This window comes from Sus scrofa, chromosome 13 (assembly GCF_000003025.6).
Source record: "Sus scrofa isolate TJ Tabasco breed Duroc chromosome 13, Sscrofa11.1, whole genome shotgun sequence".
NCBI classification, from domain to species: domain Eukaryota; kingdom Metazoa; phylum Chordata; class Mammalia; order Artiodactyla; family Suidae; genus Sus; species Sus scrofa.
The window spans coordinates 34,844,370-34,863,763 of NC_010455.5; the positions used below are offsets into that span (position 1 = coordinate 34,844,370).

The 19,394-nt window shown below is 38.6% G+C and overlaps 1 protein-coding gene across 17 annotated transcripts in view; it reads right to left on the reverse strand.

Moving 5' to 3' along the window:
- NEK4 (NIMA related kinase 4) overlaps positions 603 to 19,394 on the reverse strand; it is a 64,057-nt gene continuing 45,265 nt past the window's right edge. For 8 of the 17 annotated variants that reach the window (XM_021068940.1, XM_021068932.1, XM_021068931.1 and 5 more), the window contains 4 exons: positions 13,092 to 13,253; positions 12,650 to 12,855; positions 11,791 to 11,924; positions 603 to 1,859 (listed from right to left, as the gene is read on the reverse strand). In XM_021068940.1, coding sequence (XP_020924599.1) covers positions 1,767 to 1,859; positions 11,791 to 11,924; positions 12,650 to 12,855; positions 13,092 to 13,253 — 595 coding nt within the window. In that variant the 3' untranslated portion in view covers positions 603 to 1,766. Of the gene's footprint in view, positions 1,860 to 11,790; positions 11,925 to 12,451; positions 12,856 to 13,091; positions 13,254 to 19,394 lie in introns of those variants that run through there. The other 9 variants (XM_021068937.1, XM_021068938.1, XM_021068939.1 and 6 more) reach the window with 2 other exon arrangements.

Consider the following 19,394-nt stretch of genomic DNA (forward strand, 5'->3'; position numbering starts at 1 on the left):
GTTTCCGCGAAGCCACAATGGGAACTCCTCCATAGTCTTAAAAATGTTTTAAGAGTTCCCTGGTGGCCTAGCAGTTAAGACTCAGGCCTTGTCACTGCTGTGGTGGGGACCAAGTCCCTGGCTACATGCCATGGGTGCAGCCAAAGAGGGAAAAAATATGTTTTATAACAATAATAATACAATATAATTATAATAAGAAAGCTGAAAAATGATTAAGCACTCAAGAACGAAGAATCTCAAAAAAAAGAAGAGTGGGATAAAAACTGAATGAATGTTTAAACAAAAATATAGAGAATGAGAATAAAAAGTATGGGGGAGATTTTTTTTAATTCCAAGAAACTAATATGTATATCTTTATACCAATAAGTTAGAAAACTTGAGTAAAACTGGTGACTCTCCAGAAAGACATGGATTTCTAAAACACGCAAGGAATGGTATATAGTGCAGGAAGACCAACATTTTGCCAAAAATTTGTTCCTAGCTGAGCACTGGGACTAAAGAGTTATAGAGATGAGTTCCAACAAACCCTTCAGAATAAAATGAAGAGGTTTTAGAAACCAGGCCGTGAACACTGTAATGGCAGGGAGTATTGTTTTACTCACACTATGTCCCCAGCTCCTGGCCTAGCACCTGGCACATAGTAAAAAATAAGTAAAAGTCTGGTAAGTGACTAGAAAGGGAACATTTTATTACTTTATGTGTATATGTAATTTTCAAAAAAGGTAAAATACATTTTTAATTATAAAAACTGAAACTTTCTGAAGCAGTGCTCATTTTTACAGTCCTTGGAATACAGAAGTGAAAACTTACTAACCAAGATCTTTTTTATTTTATAAAATCTATTTTCTAGATAAGCATTACCCCTTATTAAACAACTAACTGACAACTAAGAAAATAGATAAGTCATACATTTAAAACATGGGAAGATAGCCAATATCTTAATGTATAGCATAACTAAAAAAATCTGGACTTTACTTAAAAACTGCTAAATCAGAAAAGGAATTAGTGTTTAATAAATGTTTTAACTGATGGAAAAATAAATCTAAAAACCCTAGGAATTCCCTTGTGGTGCAGCTATCTTAAGGATCTGGCATTGTCACTGCTAGGGAATGGGTTTGATTCCTAGCCTGGAACTTCTTCATGTCACAAGTGTAGCCAAAAAACCCCAATGTGTAAAAACAATCTCCTACTGTCAATTTTTATATACTCTGAATGAGGTTCACATTTAATGGAACTAAAATGTTAAACATCTATCAATATGCAAAAAAAGAAATTCAACTGCTGAAATACTAGATATAATTTCATACTTTTAAATCTACTCCCAGAATTATAAAAAAATAATTTATCAGCCTACTGAAGGTTATTAATAATAAAAAGTAGTATCACTGGATATATGCTATTTATCTCTATTTTTTTATCACTATAATATAAAACTTCCAATCCAGTATGTTACGGCCCTGTATTCAAGCTAAAAAGTACCTTAAAAAAATAGTTCTAGATATAAAGTTGGTGGTGTAAGGCTCAGTAAACAGTAACCAAACAAACATCTTACAACAGATTTTTCCTCATTAAGAGAATTAAGATAGCCAAAGGTTTTTTCTTTTGTGAGCTTGCTTCATGGTACTCTTTTGTCCAATTTTTTTCCAGTTTAAAAAAAACCCAAGGAGATATAAGGATGGTGAACGGGCTTCAGTCATCGTTATGCTTGTTTATAAGCCAAAAACCTTTGAAAATAGTTATATTCTGGCAGCAGGTTAGATAAATTCTCAAAAATTGACATTTTCTTCAAAAAATTTTAACTGGCGAGCTTTCACACTGTAAGTCATATACTTTTCACCCATATGCTCCTGCAAACGTACCTATTTGGGAAACAAAAGAAAAAAATCAGGATGTGATAGAAAAAAAAATTTCTGTAATCTTAAAAAGGGTTTTTCTAAGGATGATACCAAAGGTGGAAATCTCATGGAAGAATAGTAATAGTTCTATTTACATAAAAATTTAAAACGGAAGTTCCCGTCGTGGTGCAGTGGTTAACGAATCTGACTAGGAACATGAGGTTTCGGGTTCAATCCCTGCCCTTGCTCAGTGGGCTAAGGATCCAGCGTTGCCATGAGCTGTGGTGTAGGTTTCAGATGCGGCTCGGATCCCGGATCCCGCGTTGCTGTGGCTCTGGTGTAGGCTGGCAGCTACAGCTCTGATTAGACCCCTAGCCTGGGAACTTCCATATGCCGTGGGAGTGGCCCAAGAAATGGCAAAAAGACAAAAAATAAAATAAAATAAAATAAAACATCAAAATATCAAAAAATAAATTCATAAGAAATTAAAGAACAAAGGAAAATATTTGCTACATGCCAAAGAATTAATATCATTAAGGTATAAAGAACTCAAAATCAATAAACCACAATATTAGAATATTAGAATGATAAATCAATCCCATAGATAACTTAGCAAAGGTCTTTACAAAATAATACAACCAATTAACATACATAAAAATCTACCTGACTAGTAATCAAAAAATTTAAAACGTACCATATGATATTCAAAGTACATCTGCTGAAAGAAATGCCTGAAATTAAAATAACACTTAACAATGTGTTAAACAAATGTCATGCACTTTTTGATATAAGGCTCGGAGAAGACACAACATCTCTGTGGTATTCCTGCCCAAAATGCATAATCTGGATCTATTAATAAGGAAACATTAAACAAATCTAAACTGAGGGGAATTTTATAAAACACATGGCCTATACTCTTCAAAAAATGTCAAGGTCGGAGTTCCTGTCGTGGCGCAGTGGTTAACGAATCCGACTAGGAACCATGAGGTTGCGGGTTTGGTCCCTGCCCTTGCTCAGTGGGTTAACGATCCGGCATTGCCGTGAGCTGTGGTGTAGGTTGCAGACGTGGCTCGGATCCTGCGTTGCTGTGCCTCTGGTGTAGGCCGGTGGCTACAGCTCCGATTCAACCCCTAGCCTGGGAACCTCCACATGCCGCGGGAGCGGCCCAAGAAATAGCAACAACAACAACAACAACAACAACAAAAACAAAAAGACAAAAAAAAAAAAAAATGTCAAGGTCATGAAAAAGCAAAGACTGAGTAAGTGTTCCAGATTAAAGGAGACATAACTAAATCTAAAATGTAATCCAAGGAGTTCCTGTTGTGGCGCAGTGGTTAACAAATCCAACTAGGAACCATAAGGTTGCGGGTTTGTTCCCTGCCTTGCTCAGTGGGTTAAGGATCCGGCGTTGCCATGAGCTGTGGTGTAGGTTGCAGACGCGGCTCAGATCCCGCGTTGCTGTGGCTGTGGCTGTAGTGTAGGCCAGTGGCTCCAACTCCAATTAGACCCCTAGCCTGGGAACCTCCATATGCCGCGGGAGAGGCCCTAGGAAAGGCAAAAAGACAAAAATAAATAAATAAATAAAAATAAATAAATAAAATGTTATCCTAATTGGTTCCATATCCAGCATGACACTGCAAGGAGCTCTGCAGACCCCTCCTCAGTGAAACTGGTGAAAATTACTTTAAAAACGAACCATGAGTTCCTGCTGTGGCAAAGCAGGTTAAGGATCCAGTGTTGTCTCTGTGGTGGCACAGGTTCAATCCATAGTCTGGTGCAGTGAGTTAAGGAGCTGATGTTGCCGCAACTGTGGCTTACATCACAACTGCAGCTCAGATTCAATCTGTGGCCCAGGAACTGCCATATGTCACAGGTGGGGCCAAAAAAGAAACACAACCAAACCAACCATTTAAAGTCTCTGGAGGGCATTTCCAATGTGGCTCAGCGGGTTAAGAATCTGACTAGTATCAATGAGAATGTGGGTTTGATCCCTGGCCCCGCTCAGTGGGTTAAGGATCCAGCATTGCTGTGAGCACACGGCTCAGATCTGGCATTTCTATGGTTGTCGCATAGGCTGGCAGCTGTAGCTCCAATTAGACCCCCAGCCTGGGAACTTCCGTATGTAGTGGGTGTGGCCATAAAAAAATAAAGTCTCTGGAGATGGTCCTAAGGGCATATGGCAAATAGGGACAATTTTCCCCCTAAGAAAATCTATTGAAACTCGATAAAAATAGGAAAACTACTAAGAACAATGAGAGTCAGTGATTTGAATTAAGATCAAATGTCTCCCTTCCCACTCCCAGCTCAGTGAGACAAAAACTTCGCCACACTGGTGATGTCAAGAATCTTTCCCCCTAACTCCTATGTAGAAGGCTATCTTCCGGGGAGGGACAGAACACTGGCATATCTCATCCTGCCCCCAATAAGTTTTGAGAGAGTGAAGCCAAAAGATGGGAGCTTTTTTTTTTTTTTTTTCTAATGCCAAGTTCAGACACACATATGATAGAGGCTTTATCTTGGGTATGGGGCCACTGAAAATCCTGGGGAACAGTCACTTTGCCCCAGACCATAAAATGAAGTTTCCATGTTGTGTGGAGCATGTCAAGAAGCCCAGGAATCTACCTCCTTACCTGGACAAAAACTACAGGGGCTGAATCTGCCTGATGAAAATATTTTGGCACTTTACAGACTACTAAAGACTTGAAACATCCAGGGGAAGGCTGGGATAGTAAATTTTGATAAATTTCATTTCTTAGCCCCACACCCCACACCCCCACCCAGAAGCAGGCCACTGTGCAGTTACTGGAGCAGCGTGTATACAGGTTTCAGGAGCCAGGGTAGGCAGTAAGAGCTTTTTCCTGGAGTTTCCTGGTGGCTCATCAAATTAAGGATCTGGCATTGTCACTGCCTTGGTGTGGGTCTGATTCTGGCCTGGGAACTTCTGCATGCCACAAGTGTGGCAAAAAAGAAAAACAAAAACAACTCTTGTCCTCCAAGTACTGGGGATCTGTATAGTGACAGCTGATAATTGCTTCTCATCAGAGAGAGAGGCAGACACGGAGGCAGGCAAATACTGTTGCAATCCTCACTGACATTGTTACAAACACCATTACCTTTAGCTGAAGTAACTTCCATGGGATTTAATGAGACCAGTATAGGTATTGTGGGAGTCAGAAGAAGAGAGAAAGGGGAAGTAATATTATTTGAAGGAAAAATAGCCAAGAGCTTCCTGTTTGATGAAAGACATGAAAATAAACATCCAAGAAGCTCAACAAACTCCAAGTAGGATAAACACAAAGAGTTCACACCCAGACATAATCAAGCTGTTAAATGCCAGAGACAAAAACAGAATCTTAGAAGCAGCAAGAAAAGAGCAACTCATCACAAACAAGGGATTCCTCAGTAAGATAATAAGCAGATTTCTCATCAGAAACTTTGGAAGCCAGAAGGCAGTGGGATAGTATTTTCAAAGTGAAAAAAAAAAACTGTCAAACAAAAATCTTGTATCTGGCAAAAATGTCCTTCAAAAGAAAAAAAGGAAATCTTGCCATCTGCAACAACATGGAAGGACCTTGAAGGCATTATGCTAAGTGAAATAAGTCAGACAGGAAAAGCTAAATACCATATGATCAGTTACATGTAGAATATGAAAAAACAAACAAACAAACAAAAAAACAAAACTTGTAGAAACAGAGAACAAATTGGTGGTTGCCAGAGGCAGAGAGGGGAGTAAAGGTGGTCAAAAGGTATAAATTTGTGGTAAATAAGTTTTGGGGGTACAATGCACAATATAGTAACTATAGTTAATTATACTCATACATTTGGAAGCTGCTAGTAGTAGATCTTAAAAGTTCTCATCACAAGGAAAAAAATTATGACAGGTGACTGATGCTAATTAAACTTACTGTAGTAATCATTTCACAATATATACATATACCAAATTGTTATGTTGTACAACCTTTGCCACAATGTTACACATCAATTATAGCTCAATAAAACTAGGGGTGAGGGAGGGAGAACTTAAGACATGCCCAGATAAATGATGAAGTTTGTTACCTTTAGACCTGCCTTGCAAGAATACTATAGGAAGTCATGCAGGTAGATGTGAAAGCTTACTACACAATAATTTGAAGCTGTATGAAGAAATAAATGTCTCAGTAAAGATAAATACATGGGCAATTATCAAAGCTAGTACCTTTTTTTTTTTTTTTTTTTTGCTTTTTAGGGCCGTAATGGCGGCCTATGGAGGTTCCCAGGCTAGGGATCCAATCGGAGCTGTAGCCGCCAGCCTACACCACAGCCACAGCAATGCGGCATCCAAGCTCTATCTTCAACCTACACTACAGCTCACAGCAACGCCAGATCCTTAACCCACTGATCGAGGCCAGGGATTGAACCCATGACCTCATGGTTCCTAGCTGGATTCACTTCTGCTGTGCCAAATGGGAACTCCAAAGGCTAGTATTATTGTAACAATGGTTTGTGATCCCACTTTTTATTTTCTACATGACTTAAGAGACTAATACAATAAAAAAATCATTAGTCTAATATTAATCTAACTTTGGTGTAGAGCGCCACATTTTGTTTCCTACAAAATTTAAGAAACTAACACATTAAAACACCAATTACTTGGGAATTCGCTGGTGGCCTAGCTGTTAAAGATTTGGTGTTGTCACTGCTGTGGCTCAGGTTCAATCCCTGGCCCAGGAACTTCTGCATGCCATAGGCACAGCCACAAAATATAATTAAAACAAAAAAACTGCAATTACTAGTTTATGTTTTTGGCTGATCAATATATAAAGATGTAATTTTGTGACATCAATAACCAAAAGGGGTGGAGACACATCTTTAAAGCAGCAGAGATTTGTATGTTACTAAAGATAACCTGCTATAAAATCAGATTAGAGTATTAAAACTAGGATGCTAAATGTAATCTTCATGGTAACCACAAAGAAAATAGTTACAGAAAACAAACAGCAAAGTGACTGAAGTCCTTATTAGCAATTCCTTTCAGTGTAAATGAATTTAACTCTCCAACCAAAAGACAGAGATGGGCAGAATGGATAACAAAACTATACGCTTTCTATAAGAGACTTTAAATCCATAGACACAAATAGATTGAAAGTGAAAGGACTGAAAAAGATATCCCATGTAAAGAGTAACCAAAAGAGAGTAGGTGTGATTATTAATATAAGGTAAAACAGTCTTGAAGACCAAAAAGGTTACAAGAGACAAGGACATTATACATTAACAAAAAGATAAACACAACAGGAAGATATAATAATTATAAACATTTATGTACTAATAACAGACCATCAAAATATATGACACAAAACTTGACAGAACTGAAGAAAAAATAGACAGTTCTACAAATAATAGCTGGAGACTGCAATATATTCAGTCAATAAGGGATAGGACAACCAAACAGAAGACAGGAAAACAGAGGGCCTGAAAAATGCAAAAACTAACCAGATCTAACAGACATACAGGGAACACTCTACCCAACAACAACAGGATACACTTTCTTCTCAAGTGCACGTGAAATATTTTCCAGGAAGGAGAGACATAGTTAGGCCACAAGTTAGGTCTCAGTAGATTCAATAAAAAAGAATGAAATAATGCCATCTGCAGCAACATAGATGGGCTGAGAGATTATCATACTAAGTGAAGTAAGTCACATAAAGACAAATATATGACATCACTTATATGTGGAATCTAAAAAAAAATGGCACAGATGAACTTATTTACAAAACAGAAACAGACTCACAGACATAGAAAACAAAGGGGAAAGGACAAAGTTTAGGACTAACACATACACACTACTATATATAGAACAGATAACAGGAGTTTCCATCGTGGCGCAGCAGAAGCGAATCCAACCAGAAACCATGAGGTTGCCAGTTAAATCCCTGGCCTCGCTCAGTGGGTTAAGGATCCAGCGTTGCCGTGAGCTGCAGTGTAGGTTGAAGACACGGCTCTCATTTGGCGTTGCTGTGGCTGTGGTGTAGGCAGGCAGCTGTAGCTCCAATTAGACCCCTAGCCTGGAAGTTCCATATGCCATGGGTGTGGCCCTAAAAAGCAAACCAAACCAAACCAAACCAAAACAAAAACAACCCAACAGATAACCAACAAGGACCTACTGTGTAGCACAGGGAGCTATACTCAACATCTTGTAATTAAAAAAGAAAAAGTCTCCTAAATTCCCCTGGAGCAGCAGGTTAAGGATCCAGCATTGCCACAGCTGTGGCACAGGTTCAACCCCTGACCTGAGAACTTTCGTGTGCCGGAGGCATGGCCAAAAAAAAAGAAAGAAAAAAGATCTCAGGTCAATAACCTAATAACCTGAAGAAGTGGAAAAAGAACAAATTAAACCTAGCAGAAACTAGTAGAAGGAACACAATGACAAAGATTAGAGCTGATATGAAAAAAAAAATAGAGAATAGAAAAATAGAGAAAAATCAATAAAACCAAAAGCTGGTTCTCAGAAAAATTAACAAAACTGACAAAACCTTTAGCTATACTAAGGGGGAAAAATGACTCAAATTACTAAGGTCTGAAATAGATTTGGAACATAATCACCAATTCTACAGAAATAAAAAAGATTCTGTGAGAGTATTACATATGCCAACAAGTAGCACAACCTAGACAAAATGGACAAATTCCAAAAAGCACAAATCCTACCAAGACTGAATCATGGAGAAATAGAAAATCTAAATATACCTATAACTAGCAAGGAGATTGAATCAGTAATCTAAACCTCCCAACAGGAAAGGCCCCAGACCTTTGCTGGTGAAACATTTGGACAGGAATTGATACCAATTCTCACGCTCCACAGAGAGTTAACGAAGGAGCATGTCCTGGCTCATATGTAAGGCCACTGTTGCTCTGGTGCTAGGGCCAGACAGGGACACTATAGGAAAAGAAAAATATAGATTAATATGACCATTGATGCAAAAATCTTCAACAAAATACTAGATGATTAAGGTGTTCATGACAGATACTGGTCTCTTTTTTTTCATGTAGTATCCCTGTTGGGTTGTGGCATTACAGTTGTTCTGGTTTTATGGGGAAAAATGGGAAATGTCTCTTCCTTTTCTGTTTTCTAGGAGACTTTGCATAGGATTTGTATTATTTCATCCTTAGATTAGAAGAATTCTCCAGCAAAGCCATCTGGGCCTGGAGTTTTCTTTATTGGCAAGTTTTATTTTTTCTAGACGTCATGTTTAGGCTTTGGATTAGGCTTTGTATCAATGGTTTGAGCAGCTGAATTCTAGACACAGAAATTGGAATTGTGGTTGCCAGAAGCTGGTAGTAGGAGTTAATCGTGAGTTTTTGTTTAATTGATACAGAGTTTTAGTTAGCAAAATGGAAAAAGTTCTGAAGATGGATGATGATGATGATGTTTGCACAACAGTGTACATGTACTTAAGGCCAGTAAAGACGGCTAAAATGGTAGATCTGAAATTATGTTTTATTACAATTTAAAAAAAAAGTATGGAGTTCCCGTCGTGGCACAGCAGAAATGAATCCAAATAGGAACCATGAGGTTGTGGGTTCGATCCCTGGCCTCGTTCAGTGGGTTAAGGATCTGGCGTTGCCATGAACTGTGGTGTAAGTTGCAGACACAGCTCGGATCTGGCATTGCTGTGGCTCTGGCATAGGCTGGAGGCTACAGCTCCGATTTGACCCCTAGCCTGGGAACCTCCATATGCCACAGATGCAGCCCTAAAAAAGACAAAAGACCAAAAAAAAAAGTATGTGTATAATATACTGTTGAACGTATAGAGAAATGTATTTGTGGAAATACATGCAGAAATTAAACAATGCACTCCTAAACCAACCTTACAGAAATAAATTAGATTAAAAAGTATTTCTATTAATAATTGTATGCCAATTAGATAACAGTTGGAATAGACAAATTCCTAGAAGGACACAAATTTTATTTTTTGTCTTTTCTAGGGCTGCACCCGCAGCATATGGAGGTTCCCGGGCTAGGGGTCTAATCAGAGCTACAACTGCCAGCCTATGCCAGAGCCACAGCAACTCGGCATCCAAGCCGATTCTGCAACCTACACCCCAGCTCACGGCAATGCCGGCTCCTTAACCTGCTAAGCGAGGCCAGGGATTGAACCCGCCACCTCATGGTTCCTAGTCAGATTCATTAACCACTGAGCCACTACAGGAACTCCAGGACATAAATTTTAGATACAGAAAAACAATCTGAATATAATAAGACAATGAATTCAAAAAACTACCCATAAAAAAATTCTAGGACCACATGCCTTCACTGGTGAATTCTATCCAACATTTAAGGGAGTTTTAACACCAGTTCTTCACTAATTCTTCCCAAAAAAGAAATGAGGGAACAGAGTTCCTGCTGTGGCACAAGAGGATTGGTGGCATCTTGGTAGTGCTGAGACGCAGGTTTGATTCCCCAGCTTGGCACAGTGGGTTAAGGATCCAGCATTGCTGCAGCTGTAGCTTAGTTCACAAATGAAACTCAGATCTGATCCCTGGCCCAGTATCACCTTATGCTGTGGGGCGGCCAAAAAAAAGGAAAAAAAAAAGAAAGAAAGAAATGAGGGAACACTCCCCAACTCATTCTATAGGCCAGTATCACCCTGATAACAAAACCAGATAAAAATATCACAAGAGAAGAAAATTAAAGACCAAGTGTCATGTGAACGTGGACATAAAAATTCTCAACAAAATACTAGAAACATGACTCCAGCAACATATAAGAAGCAGTGTACCCCATGACCAAGTGGGATTTATCTCAGGAATACAAGGATGATTTAACATCTAAAAATCAATTAATGTAACACACCCTCTATCAGTGGAATAAAAAGCATAAACCACATGACCATCTACATAGAAAGCATGTGACAAATCCAACACCTTTTTGTGATAAAAAAAACATTTAGCAAACCAGGACTAGAAGGGACCTTCTTCAACCTGATAAAGGGTATCTAAAAACTCATACATAGTTAACATTAAAATTAATATAAAAGAATGGTTGCTTTCTAAGATCAGAAACAAGATAAGGGTGTTTCTTCTCACCACTTCTATTCAACATTGTACTGGAGGTTCTAGCCAGGGCAATATGATTCAGCAATTTCCACTGCTAAGAAGATACTCAATAAAAATGAAAACGTATGTCCACACAAAAACCTGTACACAAATGTTCATAGCAACATTATTCACAATAGCCGAATATAGCTAACTGAGCTGGCGAACAGATAAAATGTGGTATAGCTGTACAATGGAATATTATTCAGCTATATAAAGGAATGAAGTACATGATGCATGCTACAACATGGAAGAATCTCTTTTTTTTTTTTTTTTTTTGTCTTTTTAGGGCAGCACCTGTGGCACATGAAGTTCCCAAGCTAGGGGTTGAATTGGATCTGTAGCTGCCAGCCTACACCACAGCCACACTAGATCTGAGGCACATCTTTGACCTACACCACAGCTCAGCTCAGGGCAACTCTGGATCCTTAACCCACTGAGCAAGGCCAGGGATCAAACCCACGTCCTCATGGATACTAGTCAGGTTCGTTACCGCTGAGCCACAATGGGAACTTCCTATGGAAGAATCTTGAAAACATATGCCAAATAAAAGAAATCAATCTTAAAAGACCACATAGTTTTGTACACCTCCATTTAAATGAAATATCCAGAACAGGCAAATCTATAGAGAGAAATACAAGTAATTGTTAGGGGTAAAGAGCCTGGAAGATGGTGGGGAATGAATGCCAATGGGTACAAGGTTTCTTTGAGGGGTAATTAAATGTTGTAACACTGATTGAGGTAACTGTTGTACAACTCTGTGAACATACTAAAAACCACTGATTGTACACTTTAAATAGATAAAATGTATGGTGTGTTAATTAGATCTCAAAAGGCCATTATAAAGATTCTACAACATAAGAAATTGACATAATGGGACACTCACCTCTCTCTCTAATTCATCCTCCTCTTCCAAAATATCATACACCTGCTCTAAAAGCTGAATCCCCAGGCCCCGAATTACATCAGCTCTCAAGACTTCAACTATTCTTCTGATTTTTTCAGAACCTGGCATGATAGCTAAAAAGTAATAACAGGGGAAAATAACACTTTTACCACTGCAACAAGGACACAATGTTGTTTGTTTTTTTCTTTTTAATTATGTTGCTTTTTCTTTTTAATTTTGTCATGTTAAGATTCATTTCACTTTGGGAGTTCCCGTTGTGGCTCAGCAGAAACGAATCTGACTAGCATCCGTGAGGATGCAGGTTTGAATCCTGGCCTCACTCAGTGGGTCGGGGAATCTGGCATTGCCATGAGCTGTGGACGCAGACACAGCTTGTATCCTGCATTGCTGCAGCTATGGCTTAGGCCAGAGCTGTAGCTCTGATACAGCCCCTAGCCTGGGAATCTCCGTATGCCGCAGGTGTGGCCCTAAAAAGCAAAAAAAAAAAAAAAAAAAAAAAAAAATTCATTTCACTTTGACAAGATTTTGGTTAATGACTTCATGCATTTTTAATGACTAAAATGTATATATGAACTAACACTTCATGTCTCGTTACCATCTCCTAAACCTAAAAACTACAATTGTCTAATTTGAAGAAAAGTTCCAAACACATATTTACATTTATTTTTAAAATCAATTTTCATGCAACTTTTCAGGAACATAACTGTTACAAAAAATGCCTTTTATGGAGATATCCGAATAAAATAATAAAAATTTGCAAGCATTATCTCCTTGGTTTGATACATTTCTCCAGTAAACACATGCTTTCCAGCTTGGTGTAAAACAATAAACTGACCACCTGAAGGTAGCTCTTTAAAATGGAATTCCTCTGCTTCTTCTGCAACTTTCCCATGAAGTATCAGTGTGTCCCGGTACTTCCGATGAAGTTTAAATTCTGACACTGGATCTGGTACTCTGAGATCTTCACAGCTCTCTTTAGAGTCCAACTTTAGGGTCTGAGTCATCAGTTGTACTAAGTCACTCATTTCATTTGTATGACCTTTACTGGAAAAAAAAAATTCTCTCATTATTTAACTGGCTTCATGAGAATTTTTCACTAGAAATTAGACATAAAACAACCTTTAGGAAGTCCTGATTCCAAAAGAGCAAGTAAGCTTCTACAGACAGGTCACTGCACAAATAAGTATAAATTCTGGGCAAAAATCAACTATGTGGACTTCCCGTTGTGGCTCAGCAGTTAATGAACATGACTAACATCCATGAAGATGTGGGTTTGATACCTGGTCTCACACAGTGGGCTATGGATCCAGCATTGCCATGAGCTGTGGTGTAGGTTGCAGACATGGCTCTGATCTGGTGTTGCTGTGGTTCTGGCGTAGGCCAGCAACTGTAGATCTGATTCAACCCTAGCCTGGGAACCTCTGTATGTAGTGGGTGTGGCCCTAAAGAGACAAAAAGACAAAAAATAATAATAATAATAAACTATGTGAGGGCAATGGAGAATGGACAAAATCTGCAAGCAGATTCTGGAGGAGAATCAATACTTTTTAGCCTAAGGGCAGGCCATAGGCAGCTAAAGTACAACACAAAACCCACAGTCCTTCTGGCCTGCAGAACCTACGACAGAGTTCCAGACCACCACTGCCACTAGAAAGTGAGAGAGGAATCTTGTGAAACAGCCAGACAAAGAAGGTCTCAGATTCAGCATATAAATTCTGCCCAATTATTTCTACATAATTTAACTATACCCAGGTACAAAGTTCAAGAATATTTAAAATTTGGAGTTCCCGTCATAGCTCAGTGGTTAACAAATCTGACTGGGAACCATGAGGTTGTGGGTTCAATCGCTAGCCTTGCTCAGTGGGTTAACAGTCGGTGTTGCTGGGAGCCGTGGTGTATGTAGGTTGCAGACGTGGTTCGGATCCCAAGTTGCTGTGGCTCTGGCGTAGGCTGGTGGCTAAAGCTTCGATTAGATCCCTAACCTGGGAATCTCCATATACCATGGGTACAGACCTAGAAAAAGGCAAAAAGACAAAAAAAAAAAAAATTTAAAATTGGTTTTTTGTTTTGTTTATGGTTTCCTTTGCATGCAAAAGCATTTAGGTCCCATTTGCTTTTTCTTTTTTCTTTTTTGGCCACCTCATGGTATACAGAGTTCCCACACTAGGGATCAGATCTGAGCCATGGCTGTGACCTATACCACAAGGGCAAGTCTGGATCCTTAACCCACTGTGCAGGTCTGGGGATCAAACCTGGGGCTCCAGTGACACCGACAACCTCATTGCACCACAGTAGGAACTCCTCATTTGTTTGTTTTATTTCTATTACTCTAGGAGACTAAGCCAAAATAATATTGCTGCGATTCATATCAAAGAGTGTTCTTAAGTTTTTCTCCAGTAGTTTTAAATTATCCAGTCTTACATTTAGGTCTTTAATCTATTTTGAGTTTATTTTTGTATATGGTGTCAGAATGTGTTCTAATTTCATTCTTTTACATGGAACTAAACAGTTTTCCCAGCACCACTTATGGAAGAGGCTATCTTTTCTCCATTGTATATTTTTGCCTCCTTTGTTGTAGATAAACTGACCATAAGTGCATGGGTTTATTTCTGGACTTTCTATCCTGTTCCATTAATCTATATGTCTGTTTTTGTGCCAGTTCATACTGTTTTGATTACTGTAGATGTGCAGTATAGGCTGAAGTCAGGGAGCCTAATTACTCCAGCTCTCTTCTTTCTCAGGATTGTTTGGGCTATTCAGTCTTTTGTATTTCCACACAAATTTAAAAAATTTTGAGTTCTGTGAAAAAACATCATTAGTAATTTGACAGGGATTGCACTGCACTACTTTCAGTAGTATAGTGATTCTTCCAATCCAGGAACACAGTACATCTTTCCATCTCTTTGTGTCATTTTCAATTTCTTTCATTAGTGTCTTATAGTTTCAGAGTACAGGTCTTCTGCCTCTTAGGTAGGTTTACTTCCTAGGTATTTTATTCTTTTTGATGCAATGGTAAATGGGATTGTTTCCTTAATTTCTCTTTCCATATTTCATTGTCAGTGTATAGAAATGTAACATATTTCTTTTTTTTTTTTTTTTTTTTTTTTTTGTCTTTTTGCCATTTCTTGGGCTGCTCCCTTGGCATATGGAGGTTCCCAGGCTAGGGGTCGAATCGCAGCTGTAGCAACCAGCCTACACCAGAGCCACAGCAACGCGGGATCCGAGCCGCGTCTGCAACCTACACCACAGCTCACGGCAACGCCAGATCCTTAACCCACTGAGCAAGGGCAGGGATCGAACCCGCAACCTCATGGTTCCTAGTCGGATTCGTTAACCACTGCGCCACTACGGGAACGCCCTGTAACATATTTCTGAATATTAATTTCGTACCCTACAACTTTACTGATGAGTAGTTTTCTGATAGCATCTTTAGTATTTTCTATGTAGAACATCATGTCATCTGCGAAGAGTCAGTTTTACTTCTTTTCCAATTTGGATGGTTCTTCTTTCTCTTCTCTGATTGCTGCGGCTAGGACTTCCAATACTATATTGAATAAAAGTGGTGAGTGTGGGCATCCTTGTCTTGGCCTTGATCTTAGAGGAAATGCTTTCAGGTTTCACTGTTGAGTATGTTAGCTGTAGATTATTTTTTATAATTTTTATTTTTTCCATTACAGTTGGTTTACAGCGTTCTGTCAATTTCTACTGCAGAGCAAAGTGACCCAGTCATACATACATACATATATATATATATATATATATATATACACACATACACACACATATTCTTTTTCTCACATTATCCTCCATCATGTTCCGTCACAAGTGACTAGATATAGTTCCCTGTGCTATACAGCAGGATCTCATTGCTTATCGACTCCAAATGCATTAGTTTACATCTATTAACCCCAGACTCCCAGTCCATCCCGTTCTCTCCCCCTCCCCCTTGGCAACCACAAGTCTGTTCTCCATGTCCATGAGTTTCTTTTCCGTGGAAAGGTTCATCTGTGCTGTATATTAGATTCCGGATATATGTAATATCATATGGTATTTGGCTTTCTCTTTCTGACTTACCTCACTTAGTATGAGTCTCTAGTTCTATCCATGTTGCTGCAAAGGGCATTATTTTGTTCTTTTTAATGGCTGAGTAGTATTCCATTGTGTATATATGCCACATCTTCTTAATCCATTCATCTGTCAATGGACATCTAAGTTGTTTCCATGTCTTGGCTATTGTGAATAGTGCTGCAATGAACATACAGGTGCGTGTATCTTTCTCAAGGAAGGTTTTGTCCGGATATATGCCCAAGAGTAGGATTGCTGGGTCATGTGCTAGTCCTATATTTAGTTTTCTGAAGTACCTCCATACTGTTTTCCATAATGGTTGTACCAATTTATATTCCTACTAACAGTATAGGAGGTTACCCTTTTTTCCACTCCCTCTCCAGCATGTGTTATTTGTTGACTTGTTAATGGTGACTATTCTGACAGGTATGAGGTGGTACTTCATAGTAGTTTTGATTTGCATTTCTCTAATAATTAGTGATGTTGGGACATTTTTTCATGTGCTTGTTGGCCATCTGTATATCTTCTTTGGAGAAATGTCTATTCAGGTCTTTTGCCCATTTTTCAATTGGGTTGTTGGGTTTTTTGCTGTGGAGTTGTCTAAGTTCTTTGTAGATTTTAGACATTAAGCCCTTGTCAGTTGCATCATTAGAAACTAACTATTTTCTCCCATTCCGTAGGTTATCTCTTTGTTTTTTTTAAAAAACGTTTCCTCTGCTGTGCAAAAGCTTATAAGTTTGATGAGGTCCATTGGTTTATTTTTGCTTGTATTTCTGTTGACATGGGAGACTGACCTAAGCAAACATTTGTACAGTTGATGTCAGAGAATGTTTTGCCTATGTTCTCTTTTAGGAGTTTGATGGTATCTTGTCTTACATTCAAGTCTTTAAGCCATTTGAGTTTATTTTTGTGCATGGTATGATGGTGTGTTCCAGTTTCACTGATTTACATGAAGCTGTCCAGTTTTCCCAGGAACACTTGCTAAAGAGATTGTCTTTTTTCCATTTTATATTCTTGCCTCCTTTGTCAAAGATTAATTGACTGTAGGAGTCTGGGTTTATTTCTGGGTTCTCTATTCTGTTCTATTGGTCTGTCTGTTTTGGTACCAGTACCACACTGTCTTTATTACTGTGGCTTTGTAATAATGCCTGAGTCTGGGAGTTATGCCTCCTGCTTGGTTTTTGTCCCTCAGGATTGCTTTGGCAATTCTGGGTCTTTTGTGATTCCATATAAATTTTTGGATTTTTTTCTAGTTCTATGAAAAATGTCACAAGTAATTTGATAGGGATTGCATTGAATCTGTAGATTGCTTTGGGTGGTATGGCCATTTTTACAATATTAATTTTTCCAAGCCAGAAGCATGGAATATCTTTTCATTTCTTTGAATCCTCTTTAATTTCCTTGATTAATGTTTTATAGTTCTCAGCATATAAGTCTTTCACCTCCTTGGTCAGGTTTATTCCTAGGTATTTAATTTTGGGGGGTGTGATTTTAAAAGGTATTTTTGTATTCTTTTTCTAATACTTCATCGTTAGTATACAGAAATGCAACTGATTTCTGAAATGTCAATCTTGTATCCTGCTACTTTGCTGAATTTGTTGATCAGTTCAAGTATTTTTTGTGTGGAGTCCTTAGGGTTTTCTATATATAGTATCATGTCATATGCATAGTGACAATTTTACTTCTTCTCTTCAAATTTGGATACATTTTGTTTCTTTTGTTTGTCTAACTGCTATGGCTAGGATTTCCAGTACTAGGTTGGATACAAGTGGTGAGAGTGGGCATCCTTGTCTTGTTCTAGATTTGAGTGGGAAAGCTTTCATCTTTTCTCCTTTGAGTATTATATTTGCTGTGGGTTAGTCATTAATGGCTTTTACTGTGTTAAGATATGCCCTCTATTCCCACTTTGGTAAGAGTTTTTATCATGAATGGATGTTGGATAGCTGTGGGTTTGTCATATATGGCCTTTATTATGTTGAGGTATGTTCCCTATATGTCCACTTTCTGAAGAGTTTTATGGACTGGGAGAAAATATTTGCAGATAATGCTATTGACAAGGGATTAATTTCCAAGATATACAAAAGCTCATACAGCCTAATATCAAAAAGACAAACAACCCAATCAAAAAATGAGAAGACGACCTAAATAGAAATTTCTTCAAAGATGACATACAGATGGCCAATAGGCACATGAAAAGATGCTCATCATCGCTAATTATTAGAGAAATGCAAATCAAAACTACAATGACGTATCACCTCAGATCAGTCAGAACGGTCATCATTAAAAAGTCTGCAAATAATATAAGTTCCTGTTGTGGCGCAGTGGAAATGAATCTGACTAGTATCCATGAGGATGCAGGTTCAATCCCTGGCCTTGCTCAGAGCATGGGAGATCCAGTGTTGCCATGAGCTGTAGTGTAGGTCACAGACACAGCTCAGATCCCACATTGCTGTGGCTGTGGCACAGGTCAGCAGCTGCAACTATGATTCCACCCCTAGCCTGGGAACCTCCGAATGCCACAGGTGCGGCCCCAAAAAGCAAAAAAAAAAAAAAAAAAAAAAAAAAAAAGTCTACAAATAATAAATGCTAGAGAGGGTGTGTGGAGAAAAGGGAGCCCTCCTACACTGTATGTGGGAATGTCAACTGGTGCAACCACTGAGGAGAGAGTAGGAAGATTCTTAAAAAACTAAAAACAGGAATTCTCTTGCGGTTTAGTAGTTAAGATCTGGTGCTGTCACTGCAGGGGCTTGGGTCACTGCTGTGGTGCAGGTTTCATCCCTGGCCCAGGAACTTCCACATACCAAGGGTGTGGCCAAAAAAGAAAAACAAACAAACTGAACTAAAAACAGAGTTAGCATATGATCTTGCAATCCCACTCCTGGAGAAAACCTTAATTCAAAAGATATATGCAGGAGTTCTCACTGTAGCTCAGCAAGTTAAGAGCCCAAAAAGGTCTCCATGAGGATGAGGGTTTGATCCCTGCCCTTGCTCAGTGGGTTAAGGATCCAGCATTGCCACAAGGGGCAGCATAGGTCACAAATGCAACTCATTTCCAGCAATGCTGGGGCTGTGGTATAGGCCTACAGCTGCAGCTCCGACTTGATCCCTAGCCTGGGAACTTCCAAATGCCACAGGTGCAGCCATAAAAAAGAAAAGAAAAGAAAAAAATGATACATGAACCCTAATGTTCATAGCAGCCCTATTTACAATGGCCAAGACATGGAAGCAACCTAAACTCCATTGACAGATGAATGGATAAAGAAGATGTGTGTGTGTGGGGGGGGGTGTATGTATAAAATGGAAAGAAATATGTATATAAGGGAATACTAGCTATAAAAAAGAATGAAGTAATACCATTTGTGCAACATGGACCTAAAGGTTATAATACTAAGTAAAGTCAGACAGAGAAAGACAAATATCATATATCGCTTATATGCAGAATCTTAAAAAATGATACAAATAAACTTATTAACAAAATGGAAACAGACTCACAAAGAAAACAAACTAAGTTTACTAAA